Below are 22,319 nucleotides of genomic sequence, written 5' to 3'. Positions count from 1 at the left end.
CCAGAAAAGCATAGCCAAGCCTGTTCCTCAAGCCCTCAGACAAGCTCTGAAACCTCCCCTTCATTTTACACATTAATAGCAAATCAGACAAGGCTGGAAAGCAGGCTTTAATTTTAGGCAGCTCATGCCCTCCAGTTCTGGAGTACATGACAGATATATGATCCTTTTACACTTAAAATACCAAATCTGGCTTTAACAAGGACATTAGCATTTTTTAATTTTCAGCTTCAGCATTGTTATCTGACGAGGGGGAAGTCACCCCCTGTGCTATACAAAAGTCAAAGTGCTCATTCCCTACATCACTTAGCTGTGCAATCAAGTGGTGCAAGACAACAGCTAAGTCTTGCTCTGTTGTGGTGTCAGTGGCCACTGAGTAGCTGTCTGGTACAAACCAATCAGGCTGTTGAAAGGACACTTTCTAGTGCAAAGTGTGCCTCTCTATAGCCTCTAACAGGCAAAGGACCCTTCTATTGGCCCACACCCATGGCTATCCAGTTCCTTCTACCCAATGCACGAAACTTGCCCATGCTGGAGTCTGCGAGGAGCAAGTGGCTTCCATTAGGGTGGAAGCAGGGGAAAAGGGGGACTTCTCATCCTTAAGGTTGAATGAAAGCTTGTGTATGTGTGATCTCTGTGAAAGCAAGCACTCAGGTAATCCTATTGCTACTCACTGTGTTCACCTCCACACCCTCCTTGTGGGAGCAGTCTCCCAGGCCAACCCCAGGATCGTTTCAGCTCTCCTACTGAAACACACATGGACAAACAGATCAGTCAGGCGTTTTATGTCCAATACTAACAAGAAACATCTGAGAAGGAGCACCAGGAAACTCAAACCTGTTTCCCCCTCAGCCTGTAGGATGAGTGCAGCATACTTCTAACATCGCCTGGGTGGCTGCTTGCCATGATCCATAGGCACTAAATGACTCCTGTGCTGCAACCCGTTTACCTGGAGCTCTTTAGGTTGCCTCAGGAGATCAGGGAGGACCAGTGCAGGCTGCAGCCTAGTAAAGCTGTTCCCATGCCAACTGAATGCTGCCTGCTCACAGGGAATGCCTCTAATTAGGGAGTGGGGGCAGCATCCTTCTGCTTCATGCTCCAAGAGTAATACAGGCAAGAGAGCAAGAAACAAACCTTACACTTTGTTTTAGACTCTGTGGAAGGCAAGAGCAAAGTTGCCTGAGTAGGATTTTGATACGTTTGGGTTAACTTTGCCCTTCTTGATATCAAGAGAGTGAAGTTAGGCTGCAGCAAAATGCATGTAGAAATCCCAGCAGGCAAGCTTTAAATCTGTTTATTAGTAAATCTCTGCCTCCATAAGGAGGGTCGGCAGGTTTCCAGCCTCACAGCTCAGCATTGTCCATTGGTGACCATTGCACAGCATTTCCCAGCTATGCATAGCAACCAGACATTGACAAATAGCAATTTACCACGATTGTCTGCCATATGCCAACGCTGCAGCATCCAGTCTACTTAGCTATTGTTGCTGCTTGACCATTAACTCTAATGGTGCTTCTCTAATGGCCTCTCTTTTAATGCATCCATCAGTAGAGTTGCAGCTTCCTGGCTGCCACTTGAAAAGCTGTTATCAAGACCACAGCAAGAGTTTCCACGGTATTAGCAGCTGTTCCAGTCTCACACTAACGTCTGCAAAATATTCTCCATTCTTAAAGTATTTTCTGAATCTCCTTTGAAAAGAAAACTTGAATTACCTTCAAAACATTTTCACCTATTCACTCTTATGCCTTTTTTTACCCCCCCTTTTTCTGTTCCTTTTAGATGAGATACAAATGTATGAAAAGCAGGGAGACACAGCCACAAGCTGAACTGTGTGTCAGTACAGAACAGGCTATATTCAGAGTTCTTTTCACCTAAGTGAGCTCAGCACTGCTCCTCTGATGTAAGGGTGTGTTTCCTCCTTAGCCAAATTTCTCTTAATTAATAGTTTTGGACTGTTTTTCAGGAAGGGTGGGATAGTCTGGAGGAAATGTCTTTTTTTAAAGTCATTTTTACTTATTTTTTGATTTTAAGTGAACAGTTCTCCTAATTACCCCGTTTCTTCCACCCAGAAGGTTTTGCAAGGACCCAGTACTACCAGCAGGCTTTGGAGCAACTGAATAGCAATCCTGATGCCCTGGAAGCCCTGGGTGCTCCCCCTCTCAAGGTTCACAACATCCGACTGTCAGATGGGAGTAACCGTGTGGACACAGAAAGAGCACAGGTAATGCTGGGAGGGGATGTCACAGTGTGGCTTCCCAAGGCATTGGGTGACGAGATCAGCTGAGGGATTTGCAGCAGGTCACGAGTCACTTGGGGACACTGGAAGGCAGTAGGATGGGATGTGAGTTGATTTAGAAGAGGAACAGGTTTCTAGAGCATAAATTATGCTCCAGTATGGGGGACTAGATACAGCATGAGCAGCGCCTTTATGTTATGCTCTGTGGGCAGATCACAAAATGCCAAGTGTCCTCCCAAGTCAGTCTATCCCCCTCCTGCTACTGTAACCCAGAAAATCGTTTTCAGAAACATATCAGATCTAGCTTTAAAATAGCAGCTGCCTCCCTCTCCCTCCTGGATACATCCCACACTATCTTTTAAAGCTTTGTTCAGAACAGTTTTATAGCTGCCTCTGAGCTACGCTGTGGTGCAGCATAAACGGGGTGGTTTTTAAAAGCACTGTAAGCCTTTGCCACAAAGCACAGCTGCCCGGGCTGAGCACTTGGGTTACATAGTGACTGGGAATGCTGTGCTGGGTTCTGAAGTATTGCACAAGTCTGCCTTGCATCAGCCCAGGGCTGGGCCAAGGCAAACCTCACAAACACAGGTCCACTTCCACTCTGGCTTGCTGCCTGAAAAGACCTTTTCCAGCAGTGCTTTTACCCCTTAATCCAGGACTTCCCTAGTTTTGCTGGTGACGCAGAACATCCTTAGTGACCTCCCCAGGTCCCTCATTGGGGGATCTTGTCACATTTGCCTCATTTTTTTCCTCCTGGTAAGTAGTTTTGAGTCCTGGAGTCCAAGCAAGGATGTTAAGGAATGGGGCAAATGATACAGCAAAGAAGAGGGGCTGTCAGGGCAAAAAAAGTCAACCTTGAAACCAACTCATGTAAAATTCCACTTTCCATCTAACTCCAGCCAGGCTGCACCCACATGATACCCGAGCCAAAACATTTCCCAGTTTCCCAGGTATTCAAGATTCTATCAGGAAACATTTCTAAACCCATAAATGTGCAAAACCCACAACCTCTTATGCTGAGTGAAAAGAAAAGAACCTGTCCCACTGACGTTCTCATATGTCACTGTTTAAGAATGCTGGTCGCTTGGGTGACTCAGGGTGAGGTCAGACCCTGCCTTCTGCCGACCTCACCCAAGACACAAACCACCAACTTTCTTCTCTGCTTTTTCATGCTCCTCAGCACCCATGTTATTGTGAAATAAACTGGTTAATCATCATCAATGATTATATCATAGATCGATTTACTGACTCCACAACATCCCCAGCTCCAGGGCCTGCTGGAGAACCCTTGGCATTTTCTCTGTGTGATTGTAATACCACCAGCAAACATTACACCTGAAACCTTTCTCTTATTCAAACATTAGACCAAGTACAATTAGCTGTGGTCAATGCTATAGCTTCTACCTTTGTTAAACAAGAGAGTAGTAGAATTTGTGACACCAAGAAAAATCATTGAGCTCCTGATTGTCTTGATTCAGATCAAGGGGCTGATCTATAGAGGATCTCAACCTACAGGTTTGTTGTGGTTATGGGAAGCTCTAACAGTGTAGGTCACCTCTGGATCACCATTCACTTCAGTAAGGAAAGGTGCTTGCTCATAAATATTTCAGAGAGCAAGTGGTTTTCCCTGGGGGTTGCAGCTGTAACACAGTACATTCTTTCAGCAGAGAGAGATTAATGCATGGCAGAGCAGGCATACTTGTATAGCCATGCACATGTTAGCCATTAGAAAACACAGTGAAACTCTGAAATGCAGTAAAAAAATTACACTAGAGTTTAAGGTAAAAAGAAGGTGGTGTATCTTTGACTGTAAAAGGAGTAAGTGTCCATTTCATAACATGCTCCACCAAATCTTTGACATATTTTTACGTTTGCAGATAAAGTTACCAGTATCTGGAACAAAATCAGCGGGGTACCTCTACATTGACTCAGAGATGGACCATTCCCGCCAATGGTGCGTACTGGTGGGGGGTACCAGGAGAGAAATTGTAGGAGAAGAGAGTGGAGCAGGATATTTGCTTTAGTCATCCATGTTGCTGAGCTCATGCACACAAAGGAAGCAGAAATTCATGTCTGAAGGTCTTGTGAAAGGTTATTACCATCATTACAGCAAAAATGTAAATTAGTTGAGAATTACATTGAATTCATCCCCATGAATACAAATACAAGGAACAACACAAACCATTCATTTGTGTGAAATGTGTTCTGCAAACTGTAGCTCAGTGTACATACAAATACTGTGAGCCAAGGTAACATTGTCCCCAAGGAGGCGCAGGGGCCATTGAACAGCAATCCTACCTCCAGTCTAGTATTATGTATTGCAGTAAGGAAATCACCCATTATATCAGAGCCTATCAAGGTGAGCTAAAAGTCATGCAGGATGGTTGTGGGGTTTTTTTTTAAGCTATCTGATAAATACTGTCCTTATAGTAACAAAGCATGTGTTAGATACATTATAGTAGAAGGGTATTCTGATTCCACATCATATAGTGGCAACTTTACATTTTTGTAGTGCTGAAGCCTGAAAACCCCCTTTGTCAAGGGTAAACTGATTTCTAGAACTGAGCAGATAATTACTGCATGAATTCAAAGTCCATCTTCTATTGCAAAAGAGGAAAGTTTATTAGACACAAATCTGTTCACATGTACTTGTTATTGGAATTTGTTATGCATTTTTGTTAGCTCTATTTAGAAACCCAACGCTACAACATTTTTACTCGGCTGCCACCAGCCATATGGTGATGTTTTCTTTTCATAATTAGATGAGCATTACTTAATAGATTTCTCTTCTAATAAGTGTGGGAAATTAGGTATAAAATGATGGGAAGAAGGTGCTAGGCTGGGGCTTCAGAGTCTCAGGGCCAGGCCTTCTCCCCTGTGACCAGAGATATGGCCAGAGGTGCCCACCTCCCTCTCCTGCATACCTATGCTTCCTTGGGGCCTGGGCTCTGATGTCCTCACTCCTCCTTATCCCTTCCTCACAGATGGAGGGAAATAACAGCTCCCTCTTGCATTACTGAGTTACTATGAAGACAGCTGAAGATTACAAGATGTTAAACTACAGTAATTGAAGCACATACACCTCCAAGTGTTGTTTTACAGCGAGCTCTCCATGCATTTCTGCAGGCTTAAAAGGAGGAGATTAAAAAAAACACCCAACAATCAGACTCAAGTATCTTGCTTATATGTGCAGAGCTCCGCACAGCTAGGCAGGACTTGGTGTCCTTGCTGAGGAGTTAAGAGTGAGATGTCTGGTTCCCATCTGGTCCATGGAGAATAGCTCCTGAAGTCCCAGTAGGAATAACAAACTCATCCTGGTGCAGCTCTGCAGGGCATGCATGTTGGCATTTCTAGTGGAGACCTGGGAGGCAGCCAGGCTGATACGCGCACAGTCAAATGACAGCAGGCAGTGAACACACTGCTCTGTGCAAGAGGGGTTGAGGCTTCTAAGCCACTGAATGCTGCTGTCTTGAGTGCACAGTCTGTCCATAGGGGTTTATTTATTTAGGTAGTAGTTAAAGAAGAGGACAACTGGGAAAAAAGGGAAATTTGGAGTGTATGAGCTGGTTTGGATCTTGAAGAGGAGAGGAAGCATTCACTCAGCACAGGAATGGGGAAGGTGCCCCAAGGCAATAATGACCAAGGCACCAGTCCTGCAAAATGACACTTGTCTGCCCTGAAGCAAGTGGAGGGAAGGGCTGGGACTCCATGCCAGGCCGAGGGGAGTGAGTAGTTACTCCTTAAAGCCCTGTTATAAAAGAGGCAGTTGCTTGTCCCAAGTCGGATGGAGGCAGAGGGTTGGTGAGCAAAAAGCCCTGTTGCAGACTCATCGCACAGCCTCATTACCCAATTGTGTGTACTCAGCACTGGCTCCAGCAAAAGCAGAACTGGGTGAGCGCCAGGAGCTTTGGGAAAAAAAATCCTGTCTTAGTACCCCAAAATAATAGTCCTTCCCAGCTGGAAAAGCAGCATGAGCAGTCTCACAGAAGTGGGTTTGAAGCAAGGCTTAAAGAAAGGAAAAGGCTCCCACTTGGTCTCCAAACAACAGTTTTCCTTCTCCTTTGAGTAACCACTGTCATACTCTGTCAGGGTTTCAGCAGTCACACTGAGTGATCACACAGTGTTCAAACTCCTCCAAGCCAGGATAATTCCTTAGCAACGCAGTCTGGCTCCAAGGCTGGAGAGGAGTGGAGCAAGGAATGCACCCACAGGATGGATAGGAAGAAAGGCACAGGGTCGGGGGAGGAATGTCCTATCTAAAAATAGCTGGCAGGATTTTATCCAAATTGCATCCAATAAGAACACACATCCCAGACCTCTAAATCTGGGCTGTGCTATGCTATTAGGGAAAACAGCTTTCAGAAGCTGGCACTCACAAGCCAAGTTTTAAAGCACTTGGGAGAATCTTTAAAAGCAATGAATGCATGGAATTATTTGTTTCTCCATGCCAGCTGTCTGTACTCTGACTTTACTACTATATTAACAGTGATTGAAACAAGTTAAAAATCTCTTTTGGTTTGTGTCAGCTGGTGCCTTCAGGATGTCACCTTGAAACTGCGGGATGGGCAGAATATTCCTGTTTACCACTCCCCAGTGGAGAGCATCAGTGTGCAAGAAGGCTAAAAATCAAAAGCAGCTGCTTCTCCACCTCCCACTGAGCTGAAGGAGTCATTAATCGATCGCATCCCACTGTGCCCATGGATGTACACAGTTGTGACAAGTGACAATTTCACTTAAGTGGGTGCTCTCAGAACAATTTATCTGAGATTGACCTCATAATTGTAATTTCTTTCTTTTGCTGGTTTACTCATATGTTCAGCAGAGCCTAAAATAAAGATACTGCAAAAGACTCGCTGTTCCAAAGAGCTCATGTGCTATTCCCTGTGTGTGCTGGGATTATGAATCTGAAATACAACAAACAAACTGCCAGGGTGGTGGGTTGACCCTGGCTGGCTACCAGGTGCCCACCAAAGCCACTCTATCACTGCCTTCCTTAGCTGGACATGGGAAGAAAAATACAACAAAAAGCTCATGTGTCAAGATAAGGACACACTGAAGGTTACTCAGAACTGCTTCATATCAACACTGACAGAGAGGACATCAGGAGAGCACACTTACTTAGGGAGGAAAACACTCAGAAGGTACAGAACATATAAACAACGCAGCAGTTAACTGACTACAACAAGAGATTTTGATTCTGCCTTGATACTGTCGATCAGGTAGAGAATTGCCCATCATCAGGAGCAAGTTGAGGAATAAGCAAAAAATTCCCAACAAACCCCCAAATCCACATAACTTCTATACACCCCCAAACTGCACATTCAAACAGTTGCAAAGTTTGAGACAGTCTGAGTGAGGAAACACAAGTATGCCCTGCCTTCATACCTTGAAGTACACACAAGCCATTAAGAACATCCAGAAAAAGAGACTGTTTTGGGTCTATTGTAATGGAACAGCTTAAGCAAGCTGCATCTAAGGAAAGTCCAGAGCTTACACCATTGAAATCCATTCCCCTTCTATCTCAACATCCAAATTTGAATCCCAGAAATCTACCAAAGGCCCAGGCAATGCAAAGTTTTTGAAGAGTAATGAGTATTACATACAGAAAGGAAAGCTGGAAGTAAAGACTCACTAAAGACCAGCAAGCATCTTCATGCTCAACAGTAACCCAGCAAACTGGGCAAGATGGCTTTTGAACAAGTCTGAAGAGCAAACGCAAATATCAAAAGAAGGAGATATTAAAGGACCATAGCAAAGGCATCTTGGACAAACTATTTGAGAAGGAAACAATACATATAAACTTTAGCTTGGCATTCATGGAGAGCTGCCAGGATGAGCAGCGCTTGTGAGACCTGATCCAACCCATATGAATGCCCCATACCTCAGGGAAAGGGTGAATCAAGGAGAGACAGTATGTGTCAGCTTTAACACTGAAATCACTGCTACCTGGTTTCACAAAACAAAACATAAACCATGTGATTTAAAACCATCAGCCTTGCACTGCTGCAGCCCACCTAGCAAGGAAACCACCTAGGAGACATGGAGATCTGCCAGGCACCCAGTGTGTCAGAGCTTGGTCAACTCCAGCTTTTGGTCACTGAAGAAGTTTGATGGGGAATCAAATAGCTGACAAGCAAAAGCCAAAACGATCACTTCACATCCATCAAGAAAAAGCCAAATCAAGCACTTCACACTCGTCAACTTCCCTGACTGCAGCTTTGATTTGTTACTCATCCCTAAAGAAGTTGTGGCTATGGAGAGCAATCACAGCTTATTCAGTTGTCGTGGGGGGGGCCCCCCCCCAGCCTGGCCTGGCTCTAACCAGTAACACCAGAGATTCTATTACCTTGCTTAAGGGAAGCAGAGCTTGCAAAGAGGGTCCATCTCTCACTTCCCCCCTAGAGACCCAGCAGATCACCCTGTTAACTTTGAGCACTCCCAGTCATCCTAACCAGCCATGGGGTCATAAAAGTTGTGAGAATGAGTGGTATGACCATACCATACTAATGTTTCTCAAATCTTTGAGCCTGGAGAAGGAAGAAAGCAATGGGTGGAACATCAACAGAATGGGGCAAGAGTAAAACCACATTCAAATCCCTGCTTTTGTTCAACTACCTAATAGCCAGCAAACACAGAATCTCTTACCTTTTGACCTCAAAGAGCCTCAGAAGCTACTTCCTCTCCATATTTGAGCTCTTTTAAGATGCACATATTCAAGGGTGGGGGGGAGGACAGCAAACTGATGTGTTCAGTGCCAAGTTGCTTTGGCCGTGTGGTTCCCATTAAATACACCACAGCCCATGGCAGCTGCTCTCAGAGGTACAGGTGCTGCAGGGGCAGTCAAGAGAGCTGGAGCATGCCAGGAAAAAGAGAGGGAGCAAAGGCCTCAGGAACACCAGCAGCTGCTGAGAGCCCATATAACTTCAAGAGGACACCTGGGCACACCTCCTCCCCTGGCAGTCTTTTCACTGAAGCAGATTAGGTTGTATTTAACTTCCTTAGGTCACTGGAGCACTAATTCTTTATAATTGGATTGTGTTGCATATCACTCAATACCAATCTGGATAATCATTTAATTTTTTTAAGAAAATAATCATCTTTTGATAAAAGAACCTAAACCCATCAGCTAAACTGCTTAAGAAAGCTGTTCTTTGCCCATAGAATCATAGAATGGTTAGGGTTGGAAAGGACCTTTAGATCATCAAGTTCCATCACAGAAGGGTTGAGGTCATCCCCATCTCTGGAGATCATCTAGCCCAAGTGCTTCACACACAGCAGGGTCAATGACAGCAGATTGCCTGGGACTGCACACAGCCAGGTTTTGAAGATCACCAGGGATGGAGACTCCAAAACCTCTGTACCAGTGTTCAACCATTCCCACAGTGAAGAAAGCTTTTCCTTACATGTAAACAGTATTTCCTGTGTTTCAGTGTGTGCCCATTGCCTCTTGTCCTTCCACTGGGCACCACTGAGAAGAACCTGGCTCTGTCCTCTTTACTCTTCCCCACAGGTATTTACACACACTGGTAAAGACCCCTCCCTGAGCATTCTGTTCTCCAGGCTGACAACCCCAGGTCTCTCAGCCTCATCAGCTGCAATCCTTTAATTGTCTTAATCATTTTCAGTATGTTAAATAATTTCTTTTAAATTGCCTTGAAAATTTGCATAGTTCTTTTTCCAGTTGGTGTGGTTGAAACAACCATCACCTTCGTGGCCTTTGCTGGATTGCATGATTGCCCCTTACTCTCTAGTTTGATTTTAATAGCTTCTGCCAAGCAGTCATCACCCTCAAGGAAACTATCAAGGCAGCAGGCTGTTCGGGGCAAGAACTTTGTTTACAACCAAGGAACAACAGATATCGCTTAGCAGACTGTTATAATGCTTGCACCTATTTTAGTGCATACCATAGCATAGGGACTATGTAAAACCAGCTGTTTTAAAAGCACTTGCCCTATAAAGACTAAGCATGCTGAGGCATTCCCATTTGAGTATGTTTCTCCAGGTGGTAATATGCTTTTTGCCAACTTGTGGGCCTGTCATTTCACTTCCTAGCTTGGGTGGATGCCTTGCATTGCATAGGGAATGTTAGTCATCTGGATTCACCTCCCATTTAGAAATGAGGTCCTACACCTGGATCGGGCAGTCCTGCACAGCTACAGACTGGGCAGAAAGTGGACTGACTGAGAGCAGCCCTGAGGAGAAGGGCTTTGGGGTGTTGGTTGGTGAGAAGCTCAACATGAACTGGCTTCAGTGTGTGCTCGCAGCCCAGAAATCAACCGTGTGCTGGGCTGCATCAAAAGGATCATGTTCAGCAGGTCAAGGGAGATGATTCTGTCCTTCTACTCTGCTCTCATGACACCCCCCTGCAGTCCTGTGTCCAGCTCTGGGGGCAGCAACATGAGAGGGACATGGAGCTGTTGAAGTGAGTCCACAGGAGGCCACATAGATGCTGCAAGGGCTGAAGCAGCTCTGCTCTGGAGCCAGGCTGAAAGGGCTGGTCTGGTCTTAGAACAGCTCCTGTTGCCTAAAGGTGCCAACAACAAATCTGGAGAGGAACTATTTAGAAGGGCATGCAGGGACAGGACAAGGGGGAATCACTTTAACCTGACAGAGACTGAGATTAGACATTAGGAATAAATTCTTCCCTGTGAGGGTGCTGAGGGTGCCCAGAGAAGCTGTGGCTGCCCCATCCCTGGCAGTGTTCAAGGCCAGGTTGGATGGGGCTTGGAGCAACCTGCTCTAGTGGAAGGTGTTCCTGCCTGTGACAGGGGTTGGATCTGAATGAGCATTAAGGTCCCTTCCAGCCCAAACCATTTGGATTCTAGATTCTAGTCCTTCCCCTGCCATTTGCCAGCACCTTCTCTGCTTGTCAAAGCAGAACCATTTTCCTGCATGTTTTCTGCAACATGTGCTACAGAGCTCCTGGCAGCATGGCACAGGGAGTCCTGTTACACCAGCAGTCATGGGGACCTGTCGCATTCTCAGTGTTGCTTTGGAAGACACAGCACACCTGGCTAAACGCCTTTGGTTCATTTTATGTAGCACTGAGTATATAAAAATACTAGAATCATGTAATTGCTTGACCAGTCTAACACAGTTTCTGTGAAGTGGCTTTCCTAGAGGATTAACAGAGCCTGTACCTCTGTTTGCATGGTAAGGCCTGTGACGAGAGCATCCATCCAGCCACCAGCCTAGCTGGATCTCACAGGGTACAAATGGAAGGTGGCAGACTGTAAGGCAATACCCCAACAGCTCAGGGGACTTGCCTATAAGGATTAGTTAAAGGGCACCTGTGTAATATGGTCTGTGCACTGGGATTACAAATTAATTGAAGAGATGCGGTACACCGATTTCAACGCATCACTGGCAGAGCTGTGATTCTGAGTGCAGAAGGAAGCACAGACCCAGTGCAATTAAGGGCTGTGTGTTTACAGGAAAAAAAGATAATCCTTTCAAGTAGTTAAGTTCCCTTCCCTCTCCTAATTTTGCAGTAATTGTTGCGGTCCTAATGCTCTGCTTCACTTTGACAAATGCTAACCTTTGTTTCATTAAGAGAGATTTTTATTGTATCCATATGGACCTATTTTTCTTTTCCTGTTTTAGAAAGCTTCCAGGGTGTATTTTTATGGAACCAAAATATTTTGCTTTTCCAGAGCTATAGAGTTGTCAGCTGTCTTGTAGCAGGGACAATTACTGAAATTAAGCAGTGTTAGAAGAGGAAATGCCTTTCCACAGAAGAGGAAATACTTTTCTCAGCCACCATCTAGTAAATGCTCTGTGTTTCCCCACAGGAAGTCACATCAGGCAAATAACATGGTTCTGGACACAGTGTGCCTTGGAGGGGACAATGAAGTTTCAGTGCTTTGGAGCACATGTTTTAGCATGATTTGTTAAACCTGGATTAAGGCTGATTTGCGTCTGCTCCACCCTGGCCCAGATACACAGCTGTCCTACATTGCACACCAGTCATTGGCATTTAAATACCCTCTTTCCAAGCCCATGTCTTCAGGCAGGTTATTTCCCACCTGTCAGACATCTGAAATAACAGCCCTAAGTTTAATAGCAATGCATTTCTAGGTTTATTGTACACCAAGAAAAAAACCCAAACAGGAATATTTACATGGATAATGTGATATATTTATTAATCCCAATGATGGCCTAATTCAACATCTATAAATGGTGTCAAGACCTCTACAACACAAGCATATTGCTTGAGAGTGGAGATGATGGTTGGTGCTCTGCTGCAGAAATGGGACTGATGTGTAACTAGAAAACTAGAATACCAGTAATCCTGCTGTGTGAGTGTTGAGAAAAGTAACTTCACAGAACTCCTTGGAGAAAAGCAAGGACATTTGACCAGGAGACTCCATCTAACATATTACAACCTGGTCCCAGGAATGTGTTTCTAGCTAGTATTCAAAGCCAAGCATGAAGGTGTAGTCACCAACCACAGAGGAGCGGAAGCTGTGTTAGTCTGCAATGCAGCACTGTACTTTAGAGCTGTACTGATTCCAGTCATCCCATACCAAACAAAGGAGGAACTTTTGGAGTTCTGTTTCAAATCAGTTATGCTGTCTTGAAGAAAGATTATTCTTTTTCTTTAAATCCTATCTATAAAGTGTTATCCCGTGCATGAAGAACAAAAGACCCAGCAGGTATTCAGAAAACAAGCTTTCATTTATTGTGAAGTTCCTGCAACAGTAAACACCTTATCAGAAGTACAGTGAACTGGCATTTTAAAACACTGAGCTGTCCTCCAGGAACACCACCTGGAATACTCAAGAGAGATCTTAAGCCATGGAATAGCTCAGTGCAGAGTCCACCTTGCTCCCTGTCCCCTGCCAGCACCACCAGTGGAGAATGGGCAGTTGATTTTTAGTCGCATTTCCTACATGTTAGCTCTCAAGAGGTTGATCACAACCTGGCACGTACCTTTTTGTATGTAGGGGCCCTCAAATGAAAGGTGTAAGAAATGCGACAAATCACAATGCAAATTCAGCTTTGGGCAAAAAAGATTATTTTATAGAGCTTTAATTTAATGACTATAAAATCTATTGTCTCCTGCTTAAAGAGGTAAACGTAGCAACAGGACAAGAGGAGACAAGGCTTTGCTTTTAACTAGCTGTTTATTCCAGCAACTGCAACAGGGGCAGAGTCCTGGGCTTACCCTGCCTACAGTGTTCATGTCTCTCACACACATCAGAACCATAGAAGTAACAATTCTCCAGCAACTTTTAAGAACACTGGCACTGCCATTCCTTACAGCTTCCTGCATTCAAGCAAACCGGTACCATGCTCCCAGTGCTAGGAATGCAGCCAGCAGGTGAGAGCAGGGACAGAGAGCATTGCCTGTGAGGTCCAGGGGGTGGATTCCTTCCCTGCACCCACTCCCTTCCCACCCTTCCCATAAATTAAGGCATAAGCAGCTTTCAGATGAGACACGTATGTACACGCAATCTTCTGTATTCATGGAGCTGCAGAAAACCAGCTCTTCTTCCCAAGCTACTGATTTGTTCCCAGTCTTGGCATGTTACTTCACTCGTAACAAAGCGTCTCAAAACCATTAACCTCTAGAGCCCCTTCTCAACAGAATACCTTATTTACAGCTTCACCCACACTCACAGTGGAACAGAAACAGCTTCAAGCGTGTGGGACTGGCTGATAGTCCTGCAGTTAAATGTTACAGAAAGTTTTTTCCTATTACAGGCCCAATTGAAGATGCCCTGTGTATAATTTATACTATCAAACTTTCACAACTTTATACAAATTCTCAACAATGTTAAAAAACACTGTATAAAACCATCTTAAGGCACAAAAAGTTAAACAAACGCAGCCCACTGGAAATCTCAAAGCAGCCAATTCAAGAGAAGCTGGCCTTGTAATACATAGTTCATTTATACATGTTAAGCTTCATTGTCATACATCAATACCAGCAAATATAGCACAAAATGTATGCTGCTCAGCATCTACTCTGTTTCACCAGTACTAGCCCCCACCCAAGACATCATCTGTGGTTACAAATAGGAATTGAAATAGCTATATATCCCTCAAATGATTTGCTGTAAGCAATCGTGTGCTGTTACACGTTTGGGTATGTGGGAATGACAGTGTTGTTTTGCAAGGGTGGATGTAAGCCTGCTTCAACCTCAGTGCTTTGCTCAACTTTGTAAAAGCAAGGAAGTATGGATATGGAAAAAAGAAGTCAAAGTGGCAGTGATGGAAGCTGGGAGAAACTCTACTGCACAACAGGATTTCGTAAGTTAGTGTCCCCTCACCCAAGCAAACTGCCTTGGCAAGTGACTGAGCAGTAAAAAGACACCCATCACAAGTACTGTTGTGCCTAAGAAGTCTGAGAGAGATCAGCATTGTTGGTAGGGTCAGCAAACACGCAGCAATGCAGCTACTGCCCACCTCCAGAAACACCCAGGTAATAGCTACTCTGTTGGCTCAGGGATTTAACTTGTCTAACGTTAGTGGCCAGCCAAAGCCATCCAAGAAAACCTTGCACAGGAGCTTCTCAGCAGGAGTCTGTAGGTTACTGCCTACAGCAGGGAAGTAACAGCACGTAACTCGTTTCTCCAGAGTGTGAAAGGCATCGCTGCATTCTGACATACAATACATCCAAGCTCAACTGGGAGTACTAGTGGATGTTTTCTTATATGAAGGTCTTCAAAAGGTGAGAAGCTGCCCTCCCTACATGAATATTCAATATGTAATTGCATAGGGGAAGAAGCCTGATTTAACAGTTCAATTTAAGTGCAAGTTTTCTGATGTGGCTTCAAGAAATGAAGCCTCATAGAAAAATGCTTATTGCCTCCCTCCGTGTCACATAGCTTTCTTTTTTACTAGTGCTTTTCTCCCACCCTTAGCAATGCTGATCAGATGACCCCAGCACTAAGCCATTTACCTTTTGTGTGGAGGAGGGACTGTAATATCAGCACAGAGCCCTGAACTCCTGTTCACTAAAAAGAGTAAGGACAGCCTCAGTACATCTGAAATTAGGAAAGTCTGTAGCAACATGGAAATAAAAGAAGAACTAGGTTAAGAGTTTCTATTCATTGTTTTATAGCAAGAAAACTTTTGTCAGGGTTTATTATAAAGGAACAGCATAAGGAAACCAAATAAATAGTTGAATAGTTAACAGTATGCAATATAATAGTACTAAACTTCAATTACATAAAACTTAAACTTTGGAACAGCATCAATATGAAAGATTTCTTAGAAAACTAGGACTTAGCCTGAGATCCTCAGACCTGTACATTGCAAAAACCAGTCAATTTTGATGCCCAGTTGGTCCCAGCTTTGTCCTCTGCGGGACCATGTCCATTGAGAACTATGACCCATCCATACAGCTCCCTAATCCCACTCTGCCCCATCATACACATGCTGTTTTTCCAAGTCTCTAAGGGAAAGCATGAGGCATGAATTGTGCTTCATTGTTTCAGAGGAAGTGGCAGCACCTTCTTCCCCATCTTATAGCTATATTGAACAAGGTTATGCAATTTAGCCTATGGATGCTTCTTTCTTCCTTAAAGCAGCAGTCAGAGGAAGAGAAATAAGGCAGAAGTGACCTCATACTCCCAGTAAATCCCCAGCTGGGTTCTGGGGGAGGTGGAATCAAGGACTGATTTATCCTTAGTTGGACAAACTGCCTGATCTAACATGGCGAAGTCAGGGGAGAGAACTTCAATGCTGTATCAGACCCTTTGTCGTTCATTTTTCCACTTCTCAACGCTGTACAGTCACACTGAGCTGGATTCTATCAGCACATCTCACCCAACACAGGAGGGAAGGGGAACTATCTCTGCTGGCTCTCAAGAGTGACTGAAGCAAATTCATCACCCTCTGGAGCAGGATTTTACTGTGCTCCCATATAGGGGAGTATCACCACTGTGATCTGAAATTGTTCCCAGATACAGATTTCTTTACCTGTGGGACATGTGCATCTCTCCCTAGAAAAAAGCAGCTCACTGTCGGGCTATACATCAGATGAGTTTGGGTCTGTGACTTGATGTAAACAGAAAGATATACACAGTATAACTCTGAACTCTGTATGTCAAACCAGTTGATCAGATTCTCTTCTCATACAACATTTTTAGATCAGTAGGTAATTCCACTGAAGTCAGGAGTGCTAAGAGGCTTTTGAGGAAAACCCAGCATTATATATTTGCATTAAATGCCAAAACATAACCTAAAATACTCCTTTTGACATCCGTCACTGAAACATTTCCAAAGACAACTTCCCCAGAACACTGGAACAATTAACAAAAACTCTGCTATCCAGCAACAAAAACAGAAATAAAAGTTACAAACAAAAATAAGCTTTTTATCTTGGTTAAATTCCTGTCAGCCACTTGAAATCTTATCTGCTCCATGGAATTAAAAGCTTGGCACATTTTCCCTTAATGCCATTTATCGACTTTTTTTTTAAATCTAGAATAGTTATTGCATATCAGAAATTCACTTGGCTAGGATATTTTTGTTTAGGAGGAATCACTGCCTTCCAGTTACAGCTATGGAGCTCCAGACTTCAGTAAATGAATTCTCCTGGTATTTCTTGCAGTAATGGTTCCTCAAATTTAAATCGTTTGGAAATGGCTTTCTGCTCAGTTGCTTTTTCTTTCTCTGACTGCCTACATTGTCCCAGTGTATATGAAGCCACTACAATCAGTTCTTCTGTCACTACTGATTCCTCCTCTTCATTCTTCTCAGCATCAACTGAATTTTCAGAGGCAGAATCTGCATCTTTCTGGGTGACATCGCTGGTCTCCCCTCCTGTACTCTCATTCCTGGCTCTGCAAGCAGGATTATCACTCTGTTCTAACCATGGGTGTTGAAGACATTCTTCAGCAGTTGCCCGGTCCCTGCAGAGCAAGAAAAGGGTTAGAATAAATGTCCAAATGACTTTGAAATCCAGTACCTTGGAGAAGAGAACCATACAAATTATTCCAAAGATAAGACTGTGTTAAAGACAGAGTGATAGAACTTAAAAAAGAGCTGATAACTACCCTTTACCAAAAAAAGACCAACAGCAACCCGAGGAGATGAACTGCCAACATGTCTAATAAAGGAATCCATAGATCCTTAAATATCACTTTCTGGTCCCATGTTGCCAACCAACTTTTGATGTTTATACATTTTTTTTATATATATAAAAATTATCCAATCTTGACATTCTTAAGGAATCTCCACAGATAAACAGCGCAGTTTCAACAGTAGTTTTCTTGTAGTTTGAAACCTGGAAGTTCCAGTTTGCTTCCCATCAAGAAAAGCAACTAACAAACCAGAAAAGGGTAAGGTACTTAAGCAAAAATAAAAGGCTCAACGCACAGGTCACTTAAAAGACATCAGCAAAGTACCTGCAAGGGAAGTCAATAAACTGTATCACATGGTACAGCTCAAACAGTTTCCTGAAATCAATTTGAGTTTGGACACATTCACAATATGGAGGTTGGAAGGGAAATGGAGGAATTCTCTTTCCATATACAAGAAAAGTAATAGCCTAATGAAATATGAATAACCAAAGTTCCTTTATACTTTAGAAAGGACAATGCCAGCACTTGCTGTATTAAAATGAATCCAGTCTGACATACTGCCGTACACAATTGTGTATTTTACTTACTCGGGTTTCTTAACCAGCAGAGTTTTGATGAAATCCACGGCTGACTCTGATATGAGGTCAAAGTCTTCTCCAGAGTAACTTACATTCATCTGAGATATATTTAAGAATGTTTCTTGTTTATCATCCCCTAAGAAAGGGGAGATCCCTGTTAGCATAACATACGCCAGCACTCCAATGCTCCTAAATCAGAAGTAAAACACAGAAAAGCAGCCCTTTAGTTTTTAGAACAAAAGAAACCCCATTTCAGTAAAGCAAGCTATGACAACTGTTCATCTGTTCAACTCACCACATGTCAGTTGCGGTACTGATGGGGTCGTAACTCAGAATTTCAGGAGCTATTAAGGGAAAAAAAGAAACCCAGATCTTTGTAATTTGCAGAGATTACATTGTAGTTACATAGCGTGATCATGGACATGTGGTAAAATTTAAGACAAGCCATTTGAAGCACAACAGTCTTGAAATCAAGATACTGCTGTTCAAGTGATGTGATTTTAAGTTAAAACATTTTGTTTTCCTTTTATTGCTATCTTCAGAAGCCAGGGCAGTCTCCTTCCCTGCTAAGGAAGCTGTATACAGATTTCTCACAGAAAAATTAGACATATCCAATATTCCATATTCATAGAATCACAGAATAGTTGGGTTGGAAAGGACCTTAAGATCATCAAGTTCCAACCCCCCTGCCATGGGCAGGGACACCTCACACTAAACCATGTCACCCAAGGCTCTGTCCAACCTGGCCTCAAACACCACCAGGGATGGAGCATTCACAACCTCCTTGGGCAACCCATTCCAGTGCCTCACCACCCTAACAGGAAAGAATTTCCTCCTTATATCCAATCTAAACTTCCCCTGTTTAAGTTTTAACCCATTACCCCTTGTCCTACCACTACAGTCCCTAATGAAGAGTCCTTCCCCAGCATCCCTATAGGCCCCCTTCAGATACTGGAAGGCTGCTATGAGGTCTCCACGCAGCCTTCTCTTCTCCAGGCTGAACAGCCCCAACTTTCTCAGCCTGTCTTCATATGGGAGGTGCTCCAGTCCCCTGATCATCCTCGTGGCCCTCCTCTGGACTTGTTCCAACAGTTCCATGTCCTTTTTATGTTGAGAACACCAGAACTGCACACAGTATTCCCAAGTGAGGTCTCATGAGAGCAGAGTAGAGGGGCAGGATCACCTCCTTATATTCCAGCACTAAGCCGTATACCCATATAGGCATACCATACAACTTAGAGATATTTTCAAGTACACTTTTCAAGACCTGGAATGATATATATGTGTGTGTGTGTGTACATATATATTTTAAAATAAAATGGACACAAGCCTCCACAGGCTCAAATGTATTCAGAGAATGAATATGTAATTTTTAGCTTTTAATCCAAGCAATACTTATCATCACTGCTGGTAAGACTCATCTAAAGCATGTACTCACCTTCAATGCAAGCACACAACCATCACTCATTAGACTGGCAAGGTTCACCACTTCTAGCTTTTCCAGCAGTACCACATCCAAGTAATAAACTAATCTTTGGGCACAGTAACTACTCAGCCAGTCTGGCATTCACCAACCTGAGGGGCTCTCTCTTCACTCCTCAAAAGCTGAGACTATACATCACTCACTATAGTAACAACTTACCTACATATTCTGGAGTTCCCATGATTTCTCTTAGTTCCTCACTGCTCTTCATTATTCTGGAAAGGCCAAAGTCCACTATCTTAATGTCTCCCAGAGGAGACTTACTGGTTAGTAGAATATTTTGGGGCTGAAAAACAAAAGGAGATTTTCAGGATCACCCAAATATAATGTCTAGGACACCATACTACCTAACACTTAGATCATGAGCAGCAATAACGCATTCCGTAACAAGTCCAATACCGAGGATTATTTACACTTCCCCCAAGGTGAACTTGGAGACAGGCAGGCTAAAAGGAGCAGCAGGACTTTCTGTTTATAACTGAGAATCACACATCTATGTTTACTAGCTTGGAATACACACAAAACACATGCCAACAGCTGTCATTTAACAACAGCATATAAATACCTTCACATTTGCACCTTTAGTCCCCCATATCACCTGTTCAACTCCCCTGCTTGCTTCCTACCAACAGATGGTGTAAAATCCTTCCTGTGGAAGGGTGTCCAAAAACACCCCATCTTTTAAAAAAGCCTGAACACACAGAACTGTTGACTACCCGTGTTGAAAGAAAGCCTGTTGCAACCAACCTCAATCCTGTTCCAAGTACAAACAACTGCATTACAGAACAGTAACTGCACAACAGGTCAAAAAAATACAGCAGCCTGAAAAACAGGTTTTTAAGAGCATCACCTTTGGATAAACTTGTTTGCTCTGACGTCACTAGATCCTGGCTGTCATCCTTCAAAGCAACTTTGTGGTCATTAAGAAGTTCTTTACCATCTCTTTTAAATGGTAGTTCAGTTTAAAGTCTGAAAGCTAACTTTAGACAACAGGTCTTAGGGCCTTTGTGCAACTGAGGCATATCCTTGCCAAAAGAAAGAAAAAAGGTGTGACCCTCCCTGCCCCAAGGCCAGTAATCACTTTGGGTTCTATTATGAGCTTCTCTGAATGGTAACACTGACAGCTGGCACTGCCTTCATGCCTCCAGTGAGGCAGGGGTCCCCATGAAAATGAGGAAGCCCTTACTTACTGGGAACCTGGATTATTTTGCATCAGGATGGTTGAGAAGGGAGGAGGGCAAAAGAGCGAGAACACCAAAGCAACCACTGGCTGATAATCCACCTGGATTAACACCAGCATCTATACTATTTCCCTCATCACCAAGTTGCTCTCTCCTCACCCCCTTGTCAATCATGAAGGTGTGCTTTCACACGGGTAGCCTTGCTTTTGAACACACAAGTAAAACTGTGCAAGACCATTTTAAAAGCCTCTGGCCAGTTCTTGCTGCAAGGCCTAACTAGAGTCTTCCACTGCTGCAAAGGGATTCCAAATTAACCCCAGCATGTTGTCAATCTGTTTTCTGTTTGTAAATCTGTGTATTAAGAAAAGCTCGTTTTGGTACCTGGTGGCTGCACAAAAGCTTTGGGAGCTGTGCATTACCACCTGCTTTCTAGTTCACATTTGTTATTCTGTGTTTGTATTCGAAAAGCAAACATCCAGAAAAAGCTGACCAGGCCTCCCTGATTAGCCTCTCAAAGGTTCTTCCCAGTGGGAAATTTAGTTACTTCCTGAAGAGGCAAACAGAAAGCACGAGAAAAGCATTTGTTCTTTATATTTAAATGAGGAAAAGTTTTTAATGGAAGCTTTGTGAAACCCTGAAGCCTCTATTACAGTATTATGGCAGATAATACAGTTGCCAGAATAAGGTTTTATTGTCTTTTTTTTCCAAAATGATCTTCTTATTCAAAACACACCTATGCAGAAAAACCCCTACAGTATGAATTGAGTCATAGCCCTAACTCAATTAATAATGTAATACCAGTTGTCTTTTTCTTTGAAGGAAGAATTCTGGGGTTCATGTTAAGTGACAGTCTAAACACCAACATGAAACCTTACAGAAGGCATAGCTTTGAACTTACCATAGTTTTCAGCTTGACACAGTTACTGTAAAACTTCAAGGAGGATCATTTTCACACGTGCGTAACACTCTTTCTGTTTTGGTTTTCCTGTACTATAGCACATCTAGGTTTGCCCAACATTGATCAGCCCATAAAGGCAAGAGAGATGCAGGCCAGAGGCTCTCCTCGTAGCCATTCTAAAAAGGGCTTTTCACTCTTAACCAACAAGCAGCAATGAAAACTGTCAAATGGTAACACTTAAAAATCTCCCCCTCCAGTGCAGTAAGGCTTAAATGTTCCAGTTTAGATCGTCTTGTGTTATGTGCCAAACAAAAACATAGGGAAAAATCCTTGGCTAACTGGGCAATCTGGCCAGGTGTACTTGACTACAAGATTGGTATATGCACAGAAACCATGTGATATAGCCACAGGAGTCTCTAGCCCAATGCCATAGTTGGCACAGCCAGAAACAAGTGCCTTGGGAAGGATTATAACAAGCCAAAAAGCTGTTTTTTTTCCCATGAATACTGTCAACAGCCAGAAAGTTGGGCTTTAGGAATTTGCTGTGTTGGTTATACCTCTGTCATCATGTTAAGAAATGATGCAGCGAAAAGCATCATTTATCATTGCAAAGATTAACTGCTTCTACATTTTTGACTTAAATTGGACTAGATTATTGTCACATGGAGAATACTGCTTCCTTGACACCATGAAAGTCAATGCAAAGGCCAAACTAAGGCAGTGTAGACAAAGACCTACTCTCCTCTGAAACCTTATTCTGCATGGCTGGTTTCTAAAAAATGAGCTTAGTAAAATAGGATGCCCAAAATCCCTACCTTGGCTTTGGAATCTTCTAAACTAAATAATGGCAAAATCCATACATTGCAAATTTGCCACTATTCCAGAAGTTTCTACAAGCCTCCCACCTAGTA

At 43.4% G+C, this 22,319-nt stretch overlaps 2 protein-coding genes across 7 annotated transcripts in view; one reads left to right on the top strand and one right to left on the bottom strand.

Moving 5' to 3' along the window:
- Positions 1–7,096, top strand: part of LOC133223863 (cytochrome c oxidase assembly factor 1 homolog) — a 52,043-nt gene extending 44,947 nt beyond the window's left edge. For all 6 annotated transcript variants that reach the window (XM_061374965.1, XM_061374968.1, XM_061374966.1 and 3 more), the window contains 3 exons: positions 2,067–2,218; positions 4,111–4,187; positions 6,760–7,096. In XM_061374965.1, coding sequence (XP_061230949.1) covers positions 2,067–2,218; positions 4,111–4,187; positions 6,760–6,856 — 326 coding nt within the window. In that variant the 3' untranslated portion in view covers positions 6,857–7,096. The remainder of the gene's footprint in view (positions 1–2,066; positions 2,219–4,110; positions 4,188–6,759) is intronic.
- Positions 7,097–12,891: 5,795 nt separating this feature from the next.
- The window catches only part of STK17A (serine/threonine kinase 17a), a 28,291-nt gene continuing 18,863 nt past the window's right edge, over positions 12,892–22,319 (bottom strand). The window contains exons 4-7 of the mRNA XM_061374949.1: positions 19,489–19,615; positions 18,142–18,190; positions 17,856–18,035; positions 12,892–17,097 (exon numbers count right to left, since the gene is read on the bottom strand). Coding sequence (XP_061230933.1) covers positions 16,764–17,097; positions 17,856–18,035; positions 18,142–18,190; positions 19,489–19,615 — 690 coding nt within the window. The 3' untranslated portion in view covers positions 12,892–16,763. The remainder of the gene's footprint in view (positions 17,098–17,855; positions 18,036–18,141; positions 18,191–19,488; positions 19,616–22,319) is intronic.

The sequence above is a fragment of the Neopsephotus bourkii genome, unplaced genomic scaffold, assembly GCF_033783945.1.
Source record: "Neopsephotus bourkii isolate Nb327-2 ecotype Australia unplaced genomic scaffold, CSIRO-AGI_Nbou_v1 NB_1655, whole genome shotgun sequence".
Lineage (NCBI taxonomy): Eukaryota > Metazoa > Chordata > Aves > Psittaciformes > Psittacidae > Neopsephotus > Neopsephotus bourkii.
The sequence above is the reverse complement of the archived record's forward strand: the minus strand, read 5'-3'. Positions and strand labels throughout refer to the sequence as shown.